The 24,347-nt window shown below is 39.5% G+C and overlaps 1 protein-coding gene across 11 annotated transcripts in view; it reads right to left on the minus strand.

The window, feature by feature from the left end:
* Nucleotides 1–24,347, minus strand: part of atp2b2 (ATPase plasma membrane Ca2+ transporting 2) — a 927,552-nt gene that overhangs the window by 394,233 nt on the left and 508,972 nt on the right. For all 11 annotated transcript variants that reach the window (XM_063068192.1, XM_063068182.1, XM_063068188.1 and 8 more), the window contains one exon: nt 5,291–5,808. In XM_063068192.1, coding sequence (XP_062924262.1) covers nt 5,291–5,495 — 205 coding nt within the window. In that variant the 5' untranslated portion in view covers nt 5,496–5,808. The remainder of the gene's footprint in view (nt 1–5,290; nt 5,809–24,347) is intronic.

Here is a 24,347-nt window from a genome sequence, read left to right on the forward strand (position 1 = left end):
CTAATTAATTGAATTTCCATTCCCCATCTGCCATTGTGGGATTTGAACTCATGTCTCTGAACAGTTAGTCCAGACTTCTGGATCACTAGTCTAGTAACATAACCACTGCAGCACCAGTCCTATTCCATGAATTGTTATCCAGAGATCAGTGCAGTAAATTTCACATGTTTCATGTGTGCGTTTTAACCAAACACAATGCAGCAGCAAATCCAAATTTGTAATAAAAATGATTGATGGATCAGCTCAGATATTCCGCCTTATCAGTGCTTTACACAAGGGTTTGCACTTGTCAACCATTGACCATCAGGAGTGAAGGCTTTCAGAGAAAAGGAGGAAAATCCAAGAAAGAGTCCACAGAATTATTTATTTAGCAATAAAGTGCAGTGTAGGCCCTTCAGGCCCTTTGAGCCATACTACCCGGGTAACCTCCCAACAAATCCGATTAACACCGGACAATTTACAATGACCAATTAACCTGCTCAGTACGTCTTTGGACTGCAGGAGTAAATCTGAGGACCTGAAGAAAACCTGTGCATTCTTTGGGGAGGATGTGCAGAGCCTCCTTACAGAATGGCACCGGAATTGAATTCCGAACTCCCAAACTGTAACAGCGTCATGCTATCCACTATGGTGCCGTGAATTTTAGAGAACCCAAAAGCTGATGTGGACTCCAACACGGAATCTCACAGCACATCATATATTAAGGACAACAAACCCATTAACTATAACAGATATACGTTCAATCAGCATATATAATAACTCTTATAAAGATAGCATATCTAAAATAGGTGACGGGGTGGAGAGATATCTCTACCAAGGAGGTATAAGGTGCTCCTTCCTTCCACTAGCGTGCAGATCGCTCTTGGGCGAGGAGTAGCATCTGCTTAGCCCCCCCAGTCAGGGTCACTTGAAGGCAAGGGAGCAACGGTGGATGGTCGTATGAGCAGCTGGTGCATATCACAAGTCCTGGTTAAGCGACCACTGACGCTAGACAGGCAACCTCTGAAAAGTATTGATAATGGCTGGGGTCACCTGTCTTGTAAAGACACTGCCCAGAAGAAGGCAATCCAAATACTTCTGTAGAAAAATTTGCCAAGAACTGCCATGGTCATGGAAAGACGGTGAACATGAAGAAGTCTGCAGTCACTGCAAATCCAAAGCTACCGACACAAAATGCTGGAGTAACTCAGCAGGTCAGGCAGCATCTATGGAAAATGGATTAAACAGTCAAAATGCCTTAATGCTTTGAATTGTAACTACACACAACATAAATAAGTAATGCACTTTCTCATCAACTTGCAGAATTGTTTTCTGTGGAGCATTGGAGACCAAAGGGCAACCAGTTGGAAGTAAATTACATTAGATGAAGGGTCTTGGCCCGAAACATCAGCTGTTTACTCTTTTTTTTATAGATGCTGCCTGACCAGCCTTTGTATGAAAAGTCCATGATTGCCCACGTCATATGATATGGCACATAACGAACGAACAATATTTTAAAACAGTTCTCTTAGGCACTGGGTGATGTACGGAAAGTAAACACAAAGTTAAGAAAAGGTGGAAGAGGTAATTGACAGAATGACAGAACAGGGAATGCAATTTGGAGGCTTTGAAAGAAATTCAAGAAGGTGGAGCTAACGGGGTTAAGTCAGTATTTCCAATAGTAAAGCAAAAGGCCAGGAGCACAAGTGAGGCTGAAATCGAAGTAAGGTTGAAGGTAAAGCAGGGACATGAAGTGAGGGAAAGAAGTGGCTTTGGAGATCAAAGATAAAAAAAAAAGATCCAATGCTGATATAGCTGAATTTAAGTCCATCTCTCTAGAAGGTAGTCTAGAGAGAGCAGGTGTATAAGAAAGCATGAACAAATAAGATGGCTTAAAGCTGACATTACAGGAATTTAATTTTATGTTGGCTGGAAGATGCAGTTTAGTAATCAGAAGACAAGTGTAATAAATAAAATGAGGTACTGCAGGTAACGGGAATCGGAAAAGAAGCAAAAAGTTGGAAATATTCAACAGGTCAGGCAGAATCAAAGGAGAGAGAGCCAAAGTTAACATTTCAAGTCAATGACCCTTCAGCAGAAATTTTCAATTCAGTGCAATCAAATGTGGAAAAAAATGCCGCAATTCTTTGAATTGTAATTACATCCAATATAAATAAGTAATACACTTTCTCAGTAACTTGCAGGATTGTTTTCTATGGAACATCAGAGACTGAGGAGGAACCTGATGGACATAAGATTATACGAGGCATAGACAGGGACGATAGAGGCTTTTTTTCTTCCCCTTGCAAGAAGTGTTAAATTTTGGAGGGCATAGGTTGAAGGTGAGAAAGGGAAAATTTAAAGGGTACTTGCAAGGCAAGTTTTTTTTCTCATACACTGAGTGTGCCTGGAAAATGCTGCCAGGTTTGGGGGGGTGGTGGTAGAAGCAGAAATGATAACAATGTTTAAGAGGCATATCGACAGACACATGAACAGGTGGGGTATGGATTGAGAGCAATTTCAAGTTTCTAGGTGTCAGCATCTCCGAGGATCTACCCTGACCAATGCAGTTACAAACATGACAGCAGCTATACTTCATCAGGAGTTTCAGGAAATTGGTTATGTCACCAAAGACACTTGCAGAGCTCTACAGAAGTCCACGGAGAGCATTCTAACTAGCTGCATCACCATCTGGAATTGGTGGGAGGGGGGTTGCTACTGCGCAAGATTGAAATAAACTGCAGAGTGTTGTAAACTGCCTCTGTAGTATCCAGGACGTTTTCAAGGAGCAATGCCTCAGAAAGGCAGTATCCATCATTAAGGTCCACTACCACCCAGGACATGCCTTCTTCTCATTGTTACCATCAGGACGGAGGTACAGAAGCCTGAAGGCACACACTAAGCAATTCAGGAACAGCTTCTTCCCCTCTGCCATCAGATTTCTAAATGGACCCTTGAACACTATCTCACTATTTTTCTTTCAGTTTTAGTTTTGCACTACTTATTTAATTTAGCCACTTACTACATAGAACATAGAAAATATACAGCACACTCCAGGCCCTTCGGACCACAATATTGTGCCAACCATGAAACCTACTCTAGAAGCTGCCTAGAATTTCTGTACCGCATAGACCTCTATTTTTCTAAGCTCCATGCACCTATCTAAGAGTCTCTTAAAAGACCCTATTGTATCCACATCTACCACCCTTGCTGGCAGTGCATTCCATGCACCCACCACTCTCTGTGTGAAAAACTACCCCTGACTTGCCCCTTGTACCTACTTCCAAGCACCTTAAAATTATGCCCCCTCATGTTAGCCATTTCAACCCAGGGAAAAAAGCCTCTAGCTATCCACATGATCAATGCTTCTCATCATCTTATACACCTCTACCAAGTCACCTCTCACCCTCTGCCACTCCAAGGAGAAAAGGCCAAGTACACTCAACCTATTCTCATAAGGCACGCTCTCCAATCCAGGCAACATCCTTGTAAACCTCCTCTGCACTCTCTCTACAGCATCCACATCCTTCCTGTAATGAGGTGAGCAGAACTGTACACGATACTCTGTATTGTGGGGTCTGATCAGAGTCCTATATAGCTGTAACATTACCTCACGGCTCTTAAACTCAATCCCATGGATGACAAATGCCAACACACCAAACACCTTCATAACAACACTGTCAACCTGCACAGCAGTTTTGGGTGCCCTCTGGACACGGACCCCAATTTCTCGCTGATCCTCCACACTGCCAAGTGTCTTGCCATTAATATTATATTCTGTCTTCAAATTTGACCTACCAAAATGAACCACTTCACATTAATCTGGGTTGAAGTCCATCTGCCACTTCTCAGCCCAGTTCTGCATCCTATCAATGTCCCACTGTAACCTCTGACAACCCTCCAGACTATCCACAACACCCCCAACTTTTGTGTCATCAGCAAATTTACTAACCCACCCTTCTACTTCCTCATTCAGGTCATTTATAATAAAATCACAAAGAAGAACGGTCCCAGAACAGATCCCCGTGGAACACCACAGGTCACTGTCCTCCATGCAGAATACGAATCATCCACAACCACCTTTTGCCTCCGTGGTTAAGCCAATTCTGGATCCACAAAACGAGGTCTCCTTGGATCCCATGCCTCATTACTTTCTGAAGGAGCTGTGCACGGGGTACCTTATCAAGTGCCTTACTGAAATCCATATGCACTACATCCACTGCTCTACCTTCATCAATGTATTTAGTTACATCCTCAAAGAATCCAATCAGGTTCGTAAGGCACGACCTGCCCTTGACAAACCCACGCTGACTATCCCTAATCAGATTATGTCTCTCCAAATGCTCATAAATCCTGCCTCTCAGGATCTTCTCCAGCAACTTGCCCACCGCTGAAGTAAAACTCACTGGTCTATAATTTCCTGGGCTATCTCTACTCCCTTTCTTGAACAAGGGAACAACGTTTGCAACCCTCCAATCTTCTGGTACTTCTCCCATCCCTATTGATAACCCAAAGATCATTGCCAGAGGCTCAGCAATCTCCTCCCTCACTTCCCACAGTATGCATACATATTTACTGTAATTCACATTTTTTTCTCTTTTGTTATATGTTGCATAGTACTGCTGCCGCAAAGACAACAGATTTCACGACATATGCCGGTGAAACTAAACCAGATTCTGACACAGACCACATACAGGGATATGGAAGTTTAGCATCACAATGGACACAGACATGATGGTCAAAGAGCCTGTTCATGTGCTGTACTTTTGTATGTCTATCAGGAATTTTCTAACTTGGGATTTTAATACACAGGAAATCCAAAGGTAAAGGTATTACAGAGGTAAACTGTTGAGTTGCACACAAGGTCAGATCAAAACTACAGGCTGTTCTGCCATGGCTTTTTCTAGTTGCTGCTTGAACATCACTGTAGGAGCAATGATGTCTGATTTTATACAAGGAGCCTGAAATAATACAGTGGGAAAGTAATGAAAGCAATCTTGTTTTAAAAACTGTGTTTTGACATAATTATCAAATCTATTATTCACAACAGCAAAATTACTACCACGTGCTGTATATCCTCACCCAAAGAGGCAAATCACACTGTCAAATTGACCAAATTCTATACAGAATGTAGTTGATACAGTAATCTATTGTTCCAAAGGTTAATGTGACATTTTGCAAGACACAAGTCATTGAGCATGCTAAAGGAATGCATTTGCCATGCATTAACAACTGAGATAATGAATATTTTCATTAAATATACCTCTCTCAGTGCCAGCATGTGCTCATATTCATCACATAATAGCCTTACCTTCTGTTGGTGAAGTTTTCAAACGTCTACAGAATCCATTCATATCACCATAGGTATCTTGTATCTTTTGCACTGCCTCTGATCCACGTAGCTCCATAAGAGAGCGAAGTTCATTGAGAGAACACCCAAATTCACCTGCATGGTTGGATTCACTTCTTTGGTTCTTTGGATAGAAATCCACTGCACTGTTCGTCATGTCACCCATCGCGCATATGGTATTGCTTGCAGCTTTGTAAAAAATATTTGTGGCAGGTATAGCAGTGCTAATACTTCTGAATGAAACTAAGTTTCGGCTGAGTCAAGACAATCGAAATATCCAGTGTTTTTAGTTTCTTTTTGCACTGTAGATTTCTAATGTAGATTAACTGCACTTTAATCTCATCAAGGACCAGAAACCAATTAATAGTCAAATAGATCGCTGCAGGCAAGGTTGAAGACCAGCTCCACTCCATATAGAATTTCCCATCGTGGTCGTCCTAAGTTACAGGATTTTACATGACCCAGTTGGTTGAATAAACCTTCGGGAAGAAGAAAGTCAGAAGAAAGCATTAGTAAACATTCTTCAATCCAGATAACCCCTGCAAAATTAGATGGTTACAGCTCACTGCTGTAAAGAGCTGAACGTGCTCTAGCAAAATGCAATTTGTTGCTTGAGCAGCCCTGACAGACTAGGACATTGATGTTTGTCACAGGCACAGAGCTTTCCTGCAGCGGCATTCTTCACTTTGATCAGTACCGAGTGCACCAGCCAAATTAGATGGCTCATGAATATTAAACAGGAAGCCTTTATGCCAAGATCTCAGATGCATCTCTAGTATATGCTGTTTGTTCATGTGATATTATAAATACTCATAGGGAGAAATAGGGATAAAAGGTCGATATTTCTGAATCAAAATCAACTCAATAATATTGCCCATGTCCTTATCAATGACAAGGATAGTTATTGAGGAATGAAATATACATTTTTTCACACAATAATTGCCCGTTTTGCATGTATGAAATTTTCAAAGCCTGACAATATTCTCACCTCTGATCCCTGCTGCTCTCTGGCATTCAACCCTCTTCTCATTCCATTGACTATTGCACAGTGCAAGATGGCAGGGGTTGCTTTCTTTAATTATGCATGCTGCTCTGCTGACTGAAACTGTCAAAGGCTATTCTTGGAAAGAAGTTCTCCTTTGGGATATGAATTTGAGCCCGAGAGTTAGACAGCAGGATCGACACTGATGAATCAAAATGAATTAATCTTTCTTGCTATTTTCAGAAATGGCAACTACTTGTGTCCACTGAATGGCAACTGTAATGACACGTGGGGACAATTGTTCTTTATTTTCCCCATTCAAATTTGAATATGAGCATTAAAATGGACATAAATTATTGGAGGAAAATGATACTAGAGGATGTTAGGATCAGATGAAGAATAGTTTCTCAGACTCCAATTGATTCCAAGTGCAGAAGATTTAACATGAAGGTTTTACTTAATGGAAACATTCAGTAAGGTCACTAATTTAATTTTCATCAAGATGCCTCAATACAAACGCTTCATATACAATCGCACTGGCAAACAAGTTAGCCAGGGTTGAATGCAGTGCCAAACCAATTTCTGATTTAAATACCCTTTCAGATTGAGGAAATACAATACCTTAATATTTTTAGCACAGGCACATCCTTTGAAACACATTTTCCACAGCTAAGGTATCACTACAGCTTACAGAAAATATATCATTGCAATCGAATTTAGACTTGAAGAATAAGTTACATTCTACATTATTTATGTCAGCATATCTTGTATTCAAGAAGGTCACCTAAAGGAAATAGGGACAGCCGGGTGCCCAGCTTCCACCTCACAGCAGCAGCACCAGATGGTACCACAGGGATCATGTTCTCCCCATGCTTTCACTCTAAGCCGTATCCTTTCAAGAGCCCTATCCTTGTTCTAATCACCAATCTGGCAAAAGAACTACTGAACATTTTGTCAACTCTGCAAAAGGTCATTTAATAGAGTCTTTTGCAAGCTGCTCCACAGCCCTCCCACAGATCTCCAGCATCATAATATTCTTGGGTGCATTGCGATGCCATAAAAATGCTCAGTCGAATAACACCTATTTTCATTAGAATGACTTTTGTTTAAATCATAAAACCATAAGATATAAGAGCAGAATTAGGCCATTTGGCCCATTGAGTCTGCTCTGCCATTTCATCATGGCTGATCCATTTTCCCTCTCAGCCCCAATTTCAGTCCTTCTTCCTATATCCCTGACTAATCAAGAATCTATCAACCTCTGCCTTAAACAGAACCAATGACCTGGCCTCCACAGCCACCTGTTGAAACAAATTCCACAGCTTCAACACCCTCTGGCTAAAAAAGTTCCTCCTTATCTCCATTCTAAAAGGATGCCCCTCTATTCTGAGGCTGTATCCTCTGTTCTTAGACTCCCCCCACCATAGGAAACGTCCTCTCCACATCCACTATATTGAGGCCTTTTAACATTCTCAAAGGGGTCACCCCTCAGTCTTCAGAATTCCAGTGAGTAGAGGCCCAGAGCCATCAGCCGGTCCTCATAAGACAAGCCTTTCAATCCTGGATTCACTTTCTCTATCACTGTTTGAGAAAAGCTCCCATCAACCAGCAGTTGTGGTGAGAGATTTGAAACAGGGTGGAGGGGTTTAGTATTATTAACATTTTATCATTGTTGAAGAACACATAATTCAACCAAATCCTAAGATTCCCTGAAAATGAAAGATGTACAAATGCACCAATATGTATAGTCTACAATAGTTTCCTGGATAATTTTTCTGGGACTCAAAGCATTATATTATATATTCAATTGTTTTTCATATTTCAATATTCACTGTGTGTTACAGTTAATTCATTGTCCTGGCTTTCATTCACATTTCAGATTTTGTTTGTGGCAATTAAAAATCACAGAAAGAATCACAAGTAACACTGGACAACAATGATTTTACTTCCTGAATATTTTGGGGTATACCTTATGGATTTTAGGCTGCTGATCATGAAAATTACCATGAAATTTCCCTATCATGCACCGTTCTTTTGAAATCAAATAAATTTGTTATTTCTTTTTTTTAATACAATTTTTATTAAATTTTCAAAAAGAATACATGAAAAGATAAAATCTACCCACCCCACCTCCCCTTAACCCTCCCCCCCCATATATAGTCCTACCTAAAAAGAAAGAAAGAGAAAAAAAAAGAGCCGCCTGGGTATTGGAAGGTTTCCACATGCTCCATGGGATTCAAAATAAATTTGGTATAATTATTCGTTACTTTCCCCCAGTAACCAAATTCTTTGTCGGAGCACTTAAATATGCCATCCTATCTTTTGTAAATAAGGGCGCCAAATATTCAAGAATGTTACATATTTACCTCTTAAATTATAAGTAATTTTTTCAAGTGGAATAGAACTAGCCATTTCATTATTCCAACGATCTATACTTAAATACGAATCAGATTTCCAAGTAACTGCTATAGTCTTCTTAGCTACTGCCAATGCAATTTTTATAAATTCTTTCTGATATTTATTCAATTTAAGTTTCGGTTTTATCCCTTCAATATCACCTAATAAAAATAATACAGGGTTATGTGGAAGTTGAATTCCAGTAATTTGTTCCAATAAGACTCTTAAATTTATCCAAAAGGGTTGAATTTTAAAACAAGACCAAGTAGAATGTAAAAAAGTACCAATTTCTTGATTACACCGAAAACATTTATCAGATAGATTTGAATTTAATCTATTTATTTTTTGTGGTGTAATATATAATTGGTGTAAAAAATTATATTGTATTAATCTAAGTCGAACATTTATTGTATTTGTCATACTGTCAAGACAAAGTCTTGACCAATTTGTTTCATCAATATTAATATTCAGATCTGTTTCCCATTTTTGCTTTGACTTATGGGTTCCTTGTTTAATTGTCTGTTCTTGAATTAAATTATATATACAAGAAATAATTTTTTTAATTTTCCCTTTTTGAATTAAAATTTCAATTTCATTAGGTTTTGGCAAAAACATTGTTTGACTCAGCTTACCTATTAAGTAAGCCCTTAATTGAAAGTAACAAAAAAAAGTATTATTAGATATTTTATATTTATCCTTTAATTGTTCAAATAACATCAATATACCTCGCTCAAAACAATCTCCTATAAATTTAATTCCTTTTTGGTACCAATTATATAAAAGTTGATTGTCCATTGTAAAAGGAATAAGTCTGTTTTGGAACAAAGGTCTCCTTGCTAATAGAGATTTCTGTGTTTCCTTATCAACATTTATCTTATTCCATAGATCAATCAAGTGTGTTAATATAGGAGATTCTTTCTTTTCCCGTATCCATTTAGATTCCCATTTATATATAAAATCTTCAGGTCTATTTTCTCCTATCTTGTCTAGTTCTATTTTAATCCATGCTGGTTTTTGATCATCGAAAAAAGATGCAATAAATCTAAGTAGATTTGCTTTATAGTAATTTTTAAAGTTTGGAAGTTGTAACCCTCCTAACACAAATTTACATGTCAGTTTTTCCAATAATATTCTTGACATTTTACCTTTCCAAAGAAATTTTCTCACACATTTATTTAACTCTTGAAAAAATTTCTGTGACAATTGTATTGGCAATGTTTGAAACAAATACTGTAATCTAGGAAATATATTCATTTTTACAACATTGACTCTACCTACTAATGTTATTGGTAGTGTCATCCATTTGTCAAGATCTTCTTGAATTTTTTTCAATAGTGGTAAATAATTAAATTTATATAAATTCTTTACATCATTATCAAGTCTTATACCTAAATACTTTATACCATTTACCGGCCATCTAAATTGGGTTACTAATCGACATTGACTATAGATAAATTTGTTATTTCAATTCATTATTCAAGTCAGAATAACTGATGCCAAGATTAAGGAAGGTATTTTTGTTGGTCCACAAATCTAACAGGTCATCAATGACTAGAACTTCTAGTGGGACCGGAGAAAATTGCAGGGAAGGCATTCAAGGATGTTGCTGAAAAATTTCTTGGCAACTACAGAGCACCAGACTACATGCACTTAGTTGAGAACATGCTTCAAACATACAAAACCAAGAAGTGCAACATGTCACAGAGATTCATTTTCTGCATTCCCATTTACACTTTCTCCCTGCAAATCTTGGCACTGTCAGTGATGAGAATGGTGAAAGGTTTCACCAGGACATCTTGGTCATGGAGAAATGGTATCAGAGCAACTGGAATCCATCACTGCTGTCTGATTATTGTTGCACACTTAAGCGAGAAGCCTCAAACACTGAGTACAAATGAAAATCATCAAAACTTTTTTAGCTTAGTTGAACTATTCCAAAGCATCAGCCGTTATACCATTAAACACATTATATTCAATAAAAGATAATTTCGTGATTCTCCAAATTCCTACGTGATACAAATTGTCTGAAATTATATTTGTGTTCAGCTTCAAGAGGTTTACCATAAACAAAAAAAATTTCTGAGTATGCACTTTCCAAAAAAATTTGTTGTCCTGTGTTATTTATGACATAGAAGGAAGCCATCTGCTCATTTTGTTTGAGCTGATCAAAAAAACCCAGTTGAATCCTACCTGCCGACACTTAATGTGCAGGTCTACAGGTTATCCAAACATTTTTATACTGTGCTAAAGGTTCTGTCCTTCAGGCAGAGAGTTCCAAAGCCTTCAGTCAAAAGTATTGCCTTGTCTTCCCTTTAATCCTCTAGCCATTTACTTTACAGCTACGTGCCTTGGTTTTTGACACCTTCTGCAAAAGTAAATAGCTGAAGGCTGTATTTACTCTGTCTAGGCCCCAAAACTTGTCACATATCAGTTACACCTCTTCTCAGCCTCTTCTGTAATTTTTATTACTTCTCAAGTGGACGTTGTAGCAATGCCAGCACTTATTGTGCCTTCCATCACCTCCTCCCACCCACACCCTGCATTAAGAATTGACACATTGAAGCTCTGAAGCAGGTGTTCCAAATTGGGGTCCACAGACCCCTTGCTTAATGGTTTTGGTCCATTGCATTAAAAAGGTTGGGAACACCTGCTCAAACACATGGTCACATGCTTATTTAAAATCCTATCCTCACCAGTAAATACACAAAAAGCAAAGGATTGCACACTGAGTCTTGTAGAATCAGTGAATATCTACAGTTTGTTTCTTACCACTGAGGCAACATGCCATTTATGGTAATCCCGTAGCTTTACTTTTGACTTACTCTCTTCCCTCCCCTCTCATTCACTTTCCATATCCATTTCAGCTTACTTTTCCTCATAATATAGATATATTTGGACAAATGAAATCCCCAATTCATAGGGCCTCAGCCCAAGACATCAGCTCTATTTCCTCTCCATAGATGCTGCCAGACCTACTGAGTTCTTCCAGCAATTCATGTGTGCTGGAACCTCCTAATTCTTGGTTGTTTTTGAAAGAGCAACCATTTATAACTAGTACTCTAACTCAAGTAACTTACAAGAAAAATGAACTGAACTGAGCTGAACTGAATATGCCTTGACTATTTCAATGATGACTTTGTGAGTTGGTGTTTTATATTCTGTGTTTTTTGCTCATATTTTTACCATGCCATTTGTGCAATATTTTTGTGTTTTGGAAGTAGGTTAGAATGGTTTTCCTGGTTTTCTTTGTTTTGTGGCTGTCTGTGGGAAAATGAAACTCGGTTGTATACCGCATATACTTTTATAATAAATGTATTTTGAATGTTTTAACACACCAGTTGAAAAATTACTATGCAAAAGTCATTTGATCAGATTCATCAGCAGGGAAAAAAGGACTTTCACATTTGAGACAAAATGATGCTGACTCCTCACATTTACTCTGAAAGAAGTAGTGGAATGACTTACTAAACTAGCCTCAGAATTGCAATCTTAATATCAACTTTCTGAAAACTTCAAATTATGAAGCAGTGCAAATGGAAACTTAGGAATTCTGAAAAATATTGCAGATGAGCCTATGGTTATGTAGTATTACTTGAATTAGTGTGAAGGCTCCGGTCTTGGAAAAATAATTGGAAATATATTCCACATTGCAACATTTTTAATTGAGTAAGCATCTGAGAGATCTAGAAAATTAGATTCAAGACCATAAGACATCGGAGCAGAATTAGGCCATTTGGCCCATCAAGTCTGTTCCGCCATTTCATCATGAAGAAAAAGCATTTCAGGATTTATATTGTATAAATTTCTCTGACATTAAACTTGATCTTTGAACATTTGATCCATTTTTTCTCTCAGCCCCAATCTCTTGCCTTCTCCTCATATCCCCTCATGTCCTAATCAATCAAAAATCTATCAATCTTTGCCTTGAAAGAGCTTTTTTTTGATTGAAGAAAAATGAGGAACATTAACTACATAAACAATCAAATGACCAATTCATCACCATTCCATTGACATCTCCAAGCCAAATATCTCCAGGCAGATATGCAACTGCATCAATTTTCCACTTATTCAGGTCCAAAGTTAGCAAGAGTTGAATGACTATTGCACAGATATTGAGTGAAACAGCAACACTCACAACACGCTGGAGGAACTCAGCAGGTCGGGCAGCATCAGTGGAAAAGATCGGTCGACGTTTCGGGCCGGAACCCTTCGTCAGGACTGTAGGGGGAAGAGGCAGAGGCCCTATAAAGAAGGTGGGGGGAGGCTGGGAAGGAGAAGGCTGGTAGGTTCCAGGTGAAAAACCAGTTAGGGGAAAGATAAAGGGGTGGGGGAGGGGAGGCAGGGAGGGGATAGGCAGGAAAGGTGAAGAAAGAATAGGGGAAAACACAATTGGTAGTAGTAGGAGACAGAACCATGAGGGAGGTGATAGGCAGCTGGGGGAGGGGGCAGAGTGAAATAGGGATAAGGGAAGGGAGGGGGAGGGAATTACCGGAAGTTGGAAAATTCAATGTTCATACCAAGGGGCTGGAGACTACCTAGACGGTATATGAGGTGTTGCTCCTCCAGCTTGAGCTTAGCCTCATCATGGCAGTAGAGGAGGCCATGTATGGACATATCTAAATGGGAATGGGAAGCAGAGTTGAAGTGGGTGGCTACCGGGAGATCCTGTCTGTTGTGGCGGACGGAGCAGAGTGAGACACCTAACCAGGGCAGGTGCAATAGCTGGGACCATTCCACAGGCTACATTTCATCAGGAATGTGGTGGAGAAGGAGCTATTTTATTGCTGTGAGCATTAAGAGTGTTCCACTTGATTCAAGGAAAATAAAAATAACTCTTGATAGGCCTGTTGAAGTTTAATCTATTTGCTGCCAATGGGCATTGACTGGAAACTTCTATAATTTGCTGTACAGCCTCCAAGTTAAAAGTGAACAGGGTCCTGACGACATCATGAAGGCCTCAAACACAAGGAAGTCTGCAGTTACTAGAGATCCAAGCCAACACACACAGAACGCTGGAAGAACTCAGCTGGTCAGAAAGCATCAATGGAAAAGACTGAGACTTCTCTCCAGGACTGAGAAGGAAGGGGGAAGATGCCAGAATAAAAAGGCGGGGGTGGTGAAAAAGAGATTAGCTAAAAGAAGGAAGAGAGGCACTAGGGGCAAGTGATAGGCAGGGGAGGAAAAGTGAAATGTCAGAATGGGGAATAGAGGAAAGTGGTGGGGAGGAGAAATTAATATTCATGCCATCACAGTGGAAGGGTAACCCAGACGGAATAGAAGGTGTTGCTCCTCCATCCTGAGGGTGGCCTCATCCCTCCCCCCACCTTTTTATTCCGATGTCTTCCCCCTTCCTTCTCAGTCCTGGGTAGTGGCCTTGGCCCAGATCGTCAACTGTTTACTCTTTTGCATAGATGCTGCCTGACCTGCTGAGTTCCTCCAGCATTCTATGTGTGTTGTTCATGAAGATCTGATCAATCCGATGCAGCCCAGAGTAACCATCTGTGCCACCTGTTCAGCTGGGTGCCTTAAAACTGGAAATTCGTCCCAGGAGTAGGTAAATATATTGAAGGGTTAAAATGCTCAGTTTTCAACAGGTACTTCAGGTTAATATTTCTACCTGGAAATTACAGAACAGTGTATACTGTTTAGAACAAATCTAAACAGGAAACAGGCAACACATATTCCTCAATCTCTTCGATGAAATACTCATGAGGTGAGATTATTAGCATACTTGATAATTAGGACTCTGTTGAATTAAATTAGAATGGTTAAGAGATCTAACGGAAGTTTCCAAACTCTGTAAAGCTTTGAATGGGTAAACTGCAAAAGACTGCAACAACTGATCAGTGGAACTCAGTGGTAATTTAGCAATTATACTGGAAGCATACTGCGTATAGAAGTTCCAACTCTTTACATGCCGACAGCTATTAGAATTAGGAATAAATTTCCTCAAGTAGTTGTTGAATATGAGTCATGAAAAACTTCTGAATGGACATTTCTGAATGGACATTGAACCCAGGAACACTACCTCACTACTTTTTTATTTCTATTTTTGCGCTACTTACTTAATTTAACTATTCAAGATAAATATCTATATACAGTATATATACACACACAGGAGTTTTTCATTGACTCAACTTCAACAACTACTTTGTGGAAACTTACTCCTAATTTTAATAGCTGTCAGCATGTAAAGAGTTTTAACTTCTGTATACAGTATGTTTCTAGTATAAAGACACCTAAATATCTGAATTACAAATATATATATATTTGTAATTCAGGTTTTTTTCCTCTATTATCATGTATTGCATTGTACTGCTGCCTCAAAGACAACTAATTTCATGACATATTCCGGTGATATTAAACCTGGTTCTAACATATGAACGGGTATAAAAGGAAAAGAACAGAGAAGAAACATAAGAGTACGAAGGAGCAGTTCTGAAGTGGAGCAAAGAACAGGACTCTATCTTCTTTGAGTGATAAAATTTCAAAGAATGTAGAATAGTTATTGTTGTATGTGTAAACTCTGAAGCCATAGATAAAGTATATTAACCACAAATTGCTTTATTAATAAATGCATTACCTTTGATTAATGAGCAATAATATAACCACAAAAGAATGCTATCACATGTTACAGCAAGTTGGCCAGATCCATTGCCTGAACTACATTTATCTTCAGCTCTGTACTTATGACCTACCAGAAGCAAAGTTAGAAACAGTCAAAAGTGGGAATTGAAGCTTTCAGAATGTATTTAAAATGGCCATCTATTTATTAATGTCCACCTTCACTTGCTCATTCCCATATTAGAGAAATACTCTGTTAAAGGCTTGTGGGGATGGGGAGGAGAGGACAATTTAAATAAGACATACAGTGCCTATAAAAAGTATTCACCCCCTTTGGAAGTTTCAATGTTTTATTGTTTTGCAACATTGAATCACAATGGATTTAATTTGGTTTTTTGACACTGATCAACAGAAAAAGACTCTTTTGTGTCAAAGTGATCTAAATTAATTGCAAATATAAAACACAATAATTGATTACATAAGTATTCACTCCCCTTGAATACAACACACCAAATCATCACTGGTGCAGCCAATTGCTTTTAGAAGTCTCATAATTAGTTAAACGGAGATCTGCTTTTGGAGACCAGTGTGCTGAAAAGGTGTTTCAATTGATTGTAGTAAAACTACACCTGCATCTGGAAGGTCCAACTGCTGGTGAATCAGTATCCTGGCAAAAACTACAACAGGAAGACAAAAGAACACTCCAAACAAGTCCGTGCAATGGTTATTGAAAAGCACAAGTCAGGAGATGGATACAAGAAAATTTCCAAGTCACTGAATACCCCTCAGAGTACATTTAAGTCAATCATGAAGAAATGAAAAGAATATAGCACAGCTGTAAACCTGTCTAGAGCAGGCCGTCCTCAAAACCTAAGTGATAGTGCAAGAAGGGGACTACTGACAGGGAGGCCACCAAGAGACCTATGACAGCTCTGGAGGAGTCACAAGCTTTAGTGGCTTAGACAGGAGAGACTCTGAATACAACTGTTGCCCAGGAGCTTCACCAGTCACAGCTTTATGGGGGAGTGGCAAAGAGAAAGCCACTGCTGAAAAAGACTCAAATAAAATCTTGGCTAGAGTTTGCCAGAAGGCATGTTGGAGACTCTGAAGTCAGCTGAAAGAAGGTTCTATGGTCTGATGAAACCAAAATGGAGGTTTTTGATCATCAGATTAAACACTGTTTGATGGTGGCCAAACACCACACATCATCAAAAAGACACCATCCGTACTGTGAAGCATGGTGATGGCTGCATTATGCTGTGGGAATGCTTCACAGCAGCAAGCCCCAGAGGGCTTGTGAAGATAGAGGGTAAAATGAATACAGCAAAATACAGGGAAATTCTGGAGGGAAACCTGATGCAGTCTGCAAGGGAACTGTGTCTTGGAAGAAGATTTGTTTACTAGAAAGACAATGACTTCAAGCATAAAGCCAAAGCTACACAGGAATGGCTTAAGAACAACAAAGTTAATGTCCTGGAGTGGCCATCAGAGTCTAAACCTGAATCCAACTGAGAATTTGTGGCTGGACTTGAAAAGTGCTGTTCACTCATGAATCCCATGCAATCTGACAGAGCTTGAGCAGTTTTGTAAAGAAGAATAGGGAAAAATTGCAGTGTCCAGATGTGAAAAGCTGATTGAGACCTAACCACACAGAATCAAGGCTGTAATTGCTGCCAAAGGTGCATCTACTAAGTACTGACTTGAAGGGTGTGAATATTTATCCAAAAATTATTTTGTGTTTTATATTTGTAATTAACTTGGTAGAGATCTGTTATCACTTTGACATGAAAGAGTCTTTTTCAGTTGATCAGTGTCAAAAAAGCCAAATTAAATCCATTGTGATTCAATGTTGTAAAACAATAAAACATGAAAACTTCCAAGGGGGTGAATACTTTTTATAGGCACTGTAATCGATAGGTCTCATAGCCTGATACTACCAACTTGAAGTTGTAGATAGAAGATAGAACAGTACACCAAAAGGCCCTTCATCCCACAATATTGTGCCTATCTAATTAAATTAATAATCAAATCCCCAACCAAATTAATCTCCTCTGCCGACACAATGTCCATATTCCTCCAATTCCTGCAATTTCCTTTGCCTATCTAAGAGTCTATTGAATGCCTCTCTCGTATTTACCTCTGCCACCATCCTACGCAGCATATTTCAGGCACCCACCACCCTGGCTGAGTAAAGAAACTTACCCCACACATCTTCTTTTAACTTAACCACTTTCATCTTAAATTAATATCCTCTGGTATTAGACTTTCAACACTGGGGAAAAGATATTAGCTGCCTCCTCTCATGACCTTATAAACCTTGATTCTCCTCAGCCTCTGCCAAACCAGGGAAAAAAACTTAAGTTTGTCCAGCTTCTCCTGACAATTTATACCCTCTAATCCAGGCAGCAACCTGGCAAAACTCTTCTACACCCTCACCAAACCCTGAACATTCTTCCTAAAATAGGACAGCCAGAACTCCATGCAGTACTCCAAGTACAACCTAACAAGAGTTCTCTAACGCTACAGAATATATTCCCAACTTTTGTACCTAAATCCTCAGCTAATAAAGGGAAGCATGCCATGTACACATGAGATTCTGCTGATGCTGGAAATCTTGAACCCACACAAAATGTTAGAGGAACTTAGCAAGTAAGGCAGCATTTATGGAGGGGAATAAACTTACTATGTTTTGGCATATGCCATCTTCATCACCCTAACAACCTATGTAGTCAGTTTCACTGAGCTACAGACTTGGACTTCAAGATCCCTCTGCACATGAACATTTAAGAGGCAGTCATTAATGTGTCCTGTCTCTTTACAGCAAATGGATGCTATTCCGCAGTAAGTTATAAGACCATAAGGCATAGGAGCAGAATTAAACCATTCACCCCAATGAGTCTGGTTGATCATGGTTGATCTGCTTTCCTCTCAACCCCATTCGCCTACCTTCTCACGGTAACCTTCATGCCCTGACTAATCAAGAACCTATCAACCTTTGCCTTAAATACACCCCGTCACCTGGCCTCCACAGCCACCTGTGGCAACAAAGTTAAACTATCTTCATAACTTTAGTACATAGAATCCTGCAGCAAATTTCCTTTATCTGGAATGACTGACAAGAAATACCAAGAAATTGAGGAATCCATTTTATCTTCAGCCTGAGGATAAAACCCATTTCAGTACCAATGGCAATCTTCACAGAGGTCACCAACCACCTGATCATGAATTTAAGTAAAAACCCTGAGAGTACTTTGATTTGTCCTTCACATAATTTGTGCACATTTAGAGACAGATATAGTTGCATAACATAAGAAAGAAGAATACTCTATAATTTGCATACAATAACTACTGGAAGATCATGTTTAGCTTTGAGAATACACATCACAGAAAATGAAAAAGCCTGGAGCTCCTTGATAAAACTGGTATAAGTGCATGCATTATATTGAGAAAAGCATAAAAATGAGGTACACATTGTAACTCATTCAGGTGCTATTGAAAGTAAAGTTGGAATTGAAATGTCACTATTATGTGATATTTCAATGCAAGGTACATTTTGTATTCTTTTTCACCAATAATAGACTACAGATTGTTTGACTGTCTGTGCCTAGATTTGAATTCCCATGGTGCAGAATATAAATCAGTTTCCGTCCATTCCAACATGAAGATTTTATCTGTTTTAAGTTTATGTTTTAGGATTCGAAATAATTTATCATAATTTGCTTCACTCATGTTCAATGTAAACTGCAGTTCAGAAGATAAGGAAAGTTATATCAAATATATTTATCATGAAGGTTATAACAGCAAGCAAAGTTCATCTCTACCACATACTGTACCCTCCAAGAGGACCACAACCTTGTACTGGTTTGGAGGCTTGCATGTCTCAATGTTGACTGGAGTCAAGGCTTTATGCTTTGGCTCTTGGTAGGGTCATCCATGCCAAACAGGTCAAAGGGTAGAGGCTGGACTAAGAATTGTCCACTGATCCTCAAGGTTTGGGGGTTCAGCTTAGGGCTAATAACCCTGACTGGTAAAACAAAACTGTTATGGGAACAGTTCTACATCTGAGTGCAACCGTATTCCTGAGTCTCCACCCAGGACAGTAGTTAAAACTGAGAGGAAGCTACTGACGTGAAGAAGGAAGCCCAGGGCCTACATTGTTACCCGAAATGCCAGCAGCACAACAGGCCGTAACTAATATTACTAAGCTGTATATTTGAGGCACTAAGACCAATGACCTTCTGTTGCAGAATCATATGCTTTTATAAGATGAATCACATCAGCATTAATGCATCTCATTTTACCAAGTGGTTGCTTATAAAAATTCATAATTCGTATATATATTTATCAACTGGCTCAAATCTGTAGGTAAATAATGCCAAGAACAGAAGTGAAACTATATATTGGAAATAATCATAGAAATAAAGCTAGTACTGCACTCCCAGTTGGAACCTTCATCATTCAAAAAGGTCCAAGATCAAGTGACTAAAAAGTCTACAAAGAAATATGAAATAATTAATTTGGAAACCGCATTCAAAACAATAAATAGTGTGAAGATAAATAAAATTTAGATTAAAAACTGATGAAAAATTAAGTGAATTGCTATTCACCCTGCCAAATTTTTAATTTCAAATACGTAAGAACCAATTCAATGGTTTAGAGCTGGGGTTCCCAACCATTTTTATGCCATGGACACCTACCATTAACCCAGGTGGGAACCCCCTGGTTCAAAGGGTATGATTTCTTTCTGGGGTGCTGCTGGACCTAACATCCCACAATGATTTAAATAATTGAAGTTTGTATCTTCACCCTGGTCTCCAATCATCTCTGACCTGTTCCTTCTTATTTCTACGATTTTATCCACAGCCTGCACATCTCTGAAAATATCGCATTCCTCAACTTCGTGTATTCCCAATTTTCTTTCACGCTGCTGGTGGCAGTACTTTCCACTTTTGAGACTGCAACTTGTAAAGTTCATGTGATTCTACTGCTGCCTCACCTCTATTATAATGTTCATTTAAACCTAGCTCTTTGATAAAGATCATGGCTGCTTTATTTTCCCTCTCAACCCCATTCTCCTGTCTTCTCCCCATAACCTTTGATACCTTGACTAATCAAGAACCTATCAACCTCCTACTATCTTTCTCGAACAACGGAATACCATTTGCTACTTTCCAGCCAAAAGACCATAAAACATAGGAGAATCAGGCCATTCGGCCCCTCGAGCCTGCTCTGCCTTTCCATGTTGCTGATTTATTATCCTTCTCAACACCATTCTCCTGCCTTCTCCCCATAACCTTTGATACCCTGACTGATCAAGAACCTCTCAACATTTGCTTTAAATATACTGAATGCCTTGGTCTTCACAGCCATTCAATTTGAACACCTTTTTAACTTAGTGCCAAGTTCTTCCTCCAACATTTTTCTGCATGAATATTTTACAACAATATGGAAATCACATAAATTTGAGGTATTACTGATTCTTGGCACAGCATGAAGTTAGTCGATCGCAGTTCCAAGAATGGAGACTCTAAAATTTGATTCAGTGTCCAAGTTAGTTTGATGGAAGGGGTTCAGTCAGCCAGGTTTCCGATTCTAATTCCTATTCTGCATCTATATTAACATTTGCTAACAACAACTTTAGACTTAATTATGATGAGCTGCACTTCATATTAGCACTATAAGTATATAAAGGCTCAAATATATGCTCAAGCCTTGTTAGCATATGTTGAAGTATATACTTGGTGGAGCAGCTGTCTCATATTCAACGACCCAGATTCAATTCTGACCTCATGTGGAGTTTGCATGTCCTCCCGCTGACTCTGTGGTTTGTCTCTGATGCTCTGATTTCCTCTAGAATTATTCAAGATCACAGGCCTGAGACATAGTACTTATTCTTAAATTTCCATGTTAAATTTTCAGCCCTTGCTCTTGCCACTGTGGTCTCACTTTGTTTTCACTGGTTAAGTTCCAAGAAAGTCTATAAATATTGAATTCTATTTCCAAACTCATAAAAAAACTATTAACACAGACATCCCACCCTGCAAAAAATCATTTCAGGGAAGTAGCACCCCTGTCCCCCCGCAACCCATATCACCCCCCCCCCCGCACCACAGTCAACCTCCAAGGGTGTATGTAATACTTCGTTTAGTGATTTTTGTCTCATCTGTAAACCAAGTTGGGTATATGCAGAAAATGTGTCATTAAAATATGTACTTATATTATATTATATTATCATGGAGTTGTTTTTTTTATTTCATTAGAACTTTAAGCAAGTCTATAGGGAGTTTGGCCTCATCATGTAGGACATCAATAAAGTATCTCCTTAGCAGCTAGCCAGCTAGTTTAAATAATATTAGCTATGCTAATGAACAAATGACACCTGTTAAACTCACCTCAACATGTTTTTTACATTTTAACCCACCATGGGCAATAGAAAAGTCACTGTTGCAAACAGTGCAGCGAGCAACACTGTCATTATTTTTGTGGTCGACTGTAAAACCCGCCCACAGAGAAAACTGATAGGTCTACTTAGCACCAAGAGAGACCAATCAGGATGCTCTCTCTCGCTCTCCCTCTCCCTCTCAAAATAAAACGATTTCCGGGATATTGTGTATAATTTCCAGGCATCATGGAGCCGCTATCAATATGCGGGAGACTCCTGAAACTTCCGGGAGAGGTGGGATGCCTGTTAACATATTGAACTTAGTAACCTGAGTCTTCAGAGTGGGTTGCTTGTGTGTTCAAGTTAACAGAGAAGAGGAGGTTCCTACAAAGTTGATTTGATGTCTGGCCTAGTCTCCCACATATCCTTTCCCTCTAAGAAGTTTAAATACATGTCTATCTCACTGATGAAAATGTAGATGGGAGGGTTAGTAACTTTATAGATGATACAAAGATTGATGTTGTTATGGATAGTGTTGTTATGGTGACTGGCAAAGAATATAGAGAAAGGCAGATGGAGTTTAACACGGCCAAATGTGAAATGTGGCACCTTGGTGGGTCAAATGCAAAGAGACACCACTCTGTAAAGGCCAAGACCCTAAACAGTGCTGATGATCTGAAAGAACTTGTGGTCCAAGTTCATAGCTCCCTGAAAGTATCTACTCAGGTTGATAGGGTGGCTGAGAAGATAATGACATGCTTACATTTATTAGTCGAGGCACTGAGTTCAAAATTCAGGAAGTTATGTTGTAGCTTTATAAAACTCTAATTAGGCCCATTTTGGAGTATTGCACACAGTTCTGGTTGCCACGTTATAGGGAGGAAGTCGAGGCTTTGGAGAGGATGCAGAAGGACGCTGCCTGGATTAGAGGGCATGTGCTATAACAGGAGGTTGGACAAACTTGGCTTATTTTCTCTGCAGCGGCAGAGGGGAGGTCTAATAGAGGCTTATTAGATTATGAGAAGCATAGATAGAGTAGAGAGACAGCATCTTTTTCCCCAGAGTTGATATGCCTAATACCAGAAGGCACACTTCAAGGAAACGTTTTTTCCTATATAAACTCAGTGGGCGGTAGGTGCCTGGAATGCAGTGCCTGGGTGATGCTTGATACAGATACATTAGGGATTTCTAAAAGGTGTTTAGACTGGCACATGAATGTGAGGAAGATGGATGTTGTGTAGGTAGAAGAGATGAGTTAGCCAATTGATTAATAATTTAATTGGTTCAGCACAACAGATTGGATGGGTTGCACCTGAACTCGAGGGGGAGCAATATCCTTGCAGGTAGGTTTGCTAGCATGGTTCGGAAGGGTTTAAACTAATTTGCGAGGGGGATGGGACCCAGAGCGATAGAGCAGTGAAAGAAGTGCATGGAGTAAAGCCAGATCTAACATATAGAGAGGCTTTGAGGAAAGAGAAGCAGAATAAACAGTGTAAAGACAGTAAGGTAGAAGGGCTGAAATATGTGTACCTCAATGCAAGAAGCATCAGGAACAAAGGTGATGAACTGAGAGCTTGGATACATACATGGAATAATGATGTAGTGACCATTACAGAGACTCGGCTGGCACCAGGGCAGGAATGGATTCTCAATATTCCTGGATTTCAGTGCTTTAAAAGGGATAGAGAGGGTGGAAAAAGGGGAGGAGGGGTGGCATTACTGGTCAGGGATACTATTACAGCTACAGAAAGGGTGGATAACGTAGCAGGATCCTCTTTTGAGTCAATATGGGTAGAAGTCAGGAACAGGAAGGGAGCAGTTACTCTACTGGGGGTATTCTATAGGCCCCCTGGTAGCAGCAGAGATACAGAGGAGCAGATTGGGAGGCAGATTTTGGAAAGGTTCAAAAATAACAGGGTTGTTATCATGGGTGACTTTAACTTCCCTAATATTGATTGGCACCTGATTAGTTCCAAGGGTTTAGATGGGGCAGAATTTGTTAAGTGTGTCCAGGATGGATTCCTGTCACAGTATGTGGACAGGCCGACCAGGGGGAATGCCAGACTAGATCTAGTACTAGGTAATGAACCGGGTCAGGTCACAGATCTCTCAGTGGGTGAGCATCTGGGGGACAGTGACCACCGCTCCCTGGCCTTTATAATTATCATGGAAAAGGATAGAGTCAAAGAGGACAGGAAAATTTTTAATTGGGGAAAGGCAAATTATGAGGCTATAAGGCTAGAACTTGCAGGTGTGAATTGGGATGATGTTTTTGCAGGGAAATGTACTATGGACATGTGGTCGATGTTTAGCGATCTCTTGAGGGATGTAAGGGGTAAATTTGTCCCAGTGAGGAAGATGAAGAATGGTAGGGTGAAGGAACCATGGGTGACAAGTGAGGTGGAAAATCTAGTCAGGAGGAAGAAGGCAGCATACATGAGGTTTAGGAAGCAAGGATCAGCTGGGTCTATTGAGGAATATAGGGAAGCAAGAAAGGAGCTTAAGAAGGGGCTGAGAAGAGCAAGAAGGGGGCATGAAAAGGCCTTGGCGAGTAGGGTAAAGGAAAACCCCAAGGCATTCTTCAATTATGTGAGGAAAAAAAGGATGACAGGAGTGAAGGTAGGACCGATTAGAGATAAAGGTGGGAAGATGTGCCTGGAGGCTGTGGAAGTGAGCGAGGTCCTCAATGAATA

The sequence above is a fragment of the Mobula hypostoma genome, chromosome 15 (genome assembly GCF_963921235.1).
Source record: "Mobula hypostoma chromosome 15, sMobHyp1.1, whole genome shotgun sequence".
Lineage (NCBI taxonomy): Eukaryota > Metazoa > Chordata > Chondrichthyes > Myliobatiformes > Myliobatidae > Mobula > Mobula hypostoma.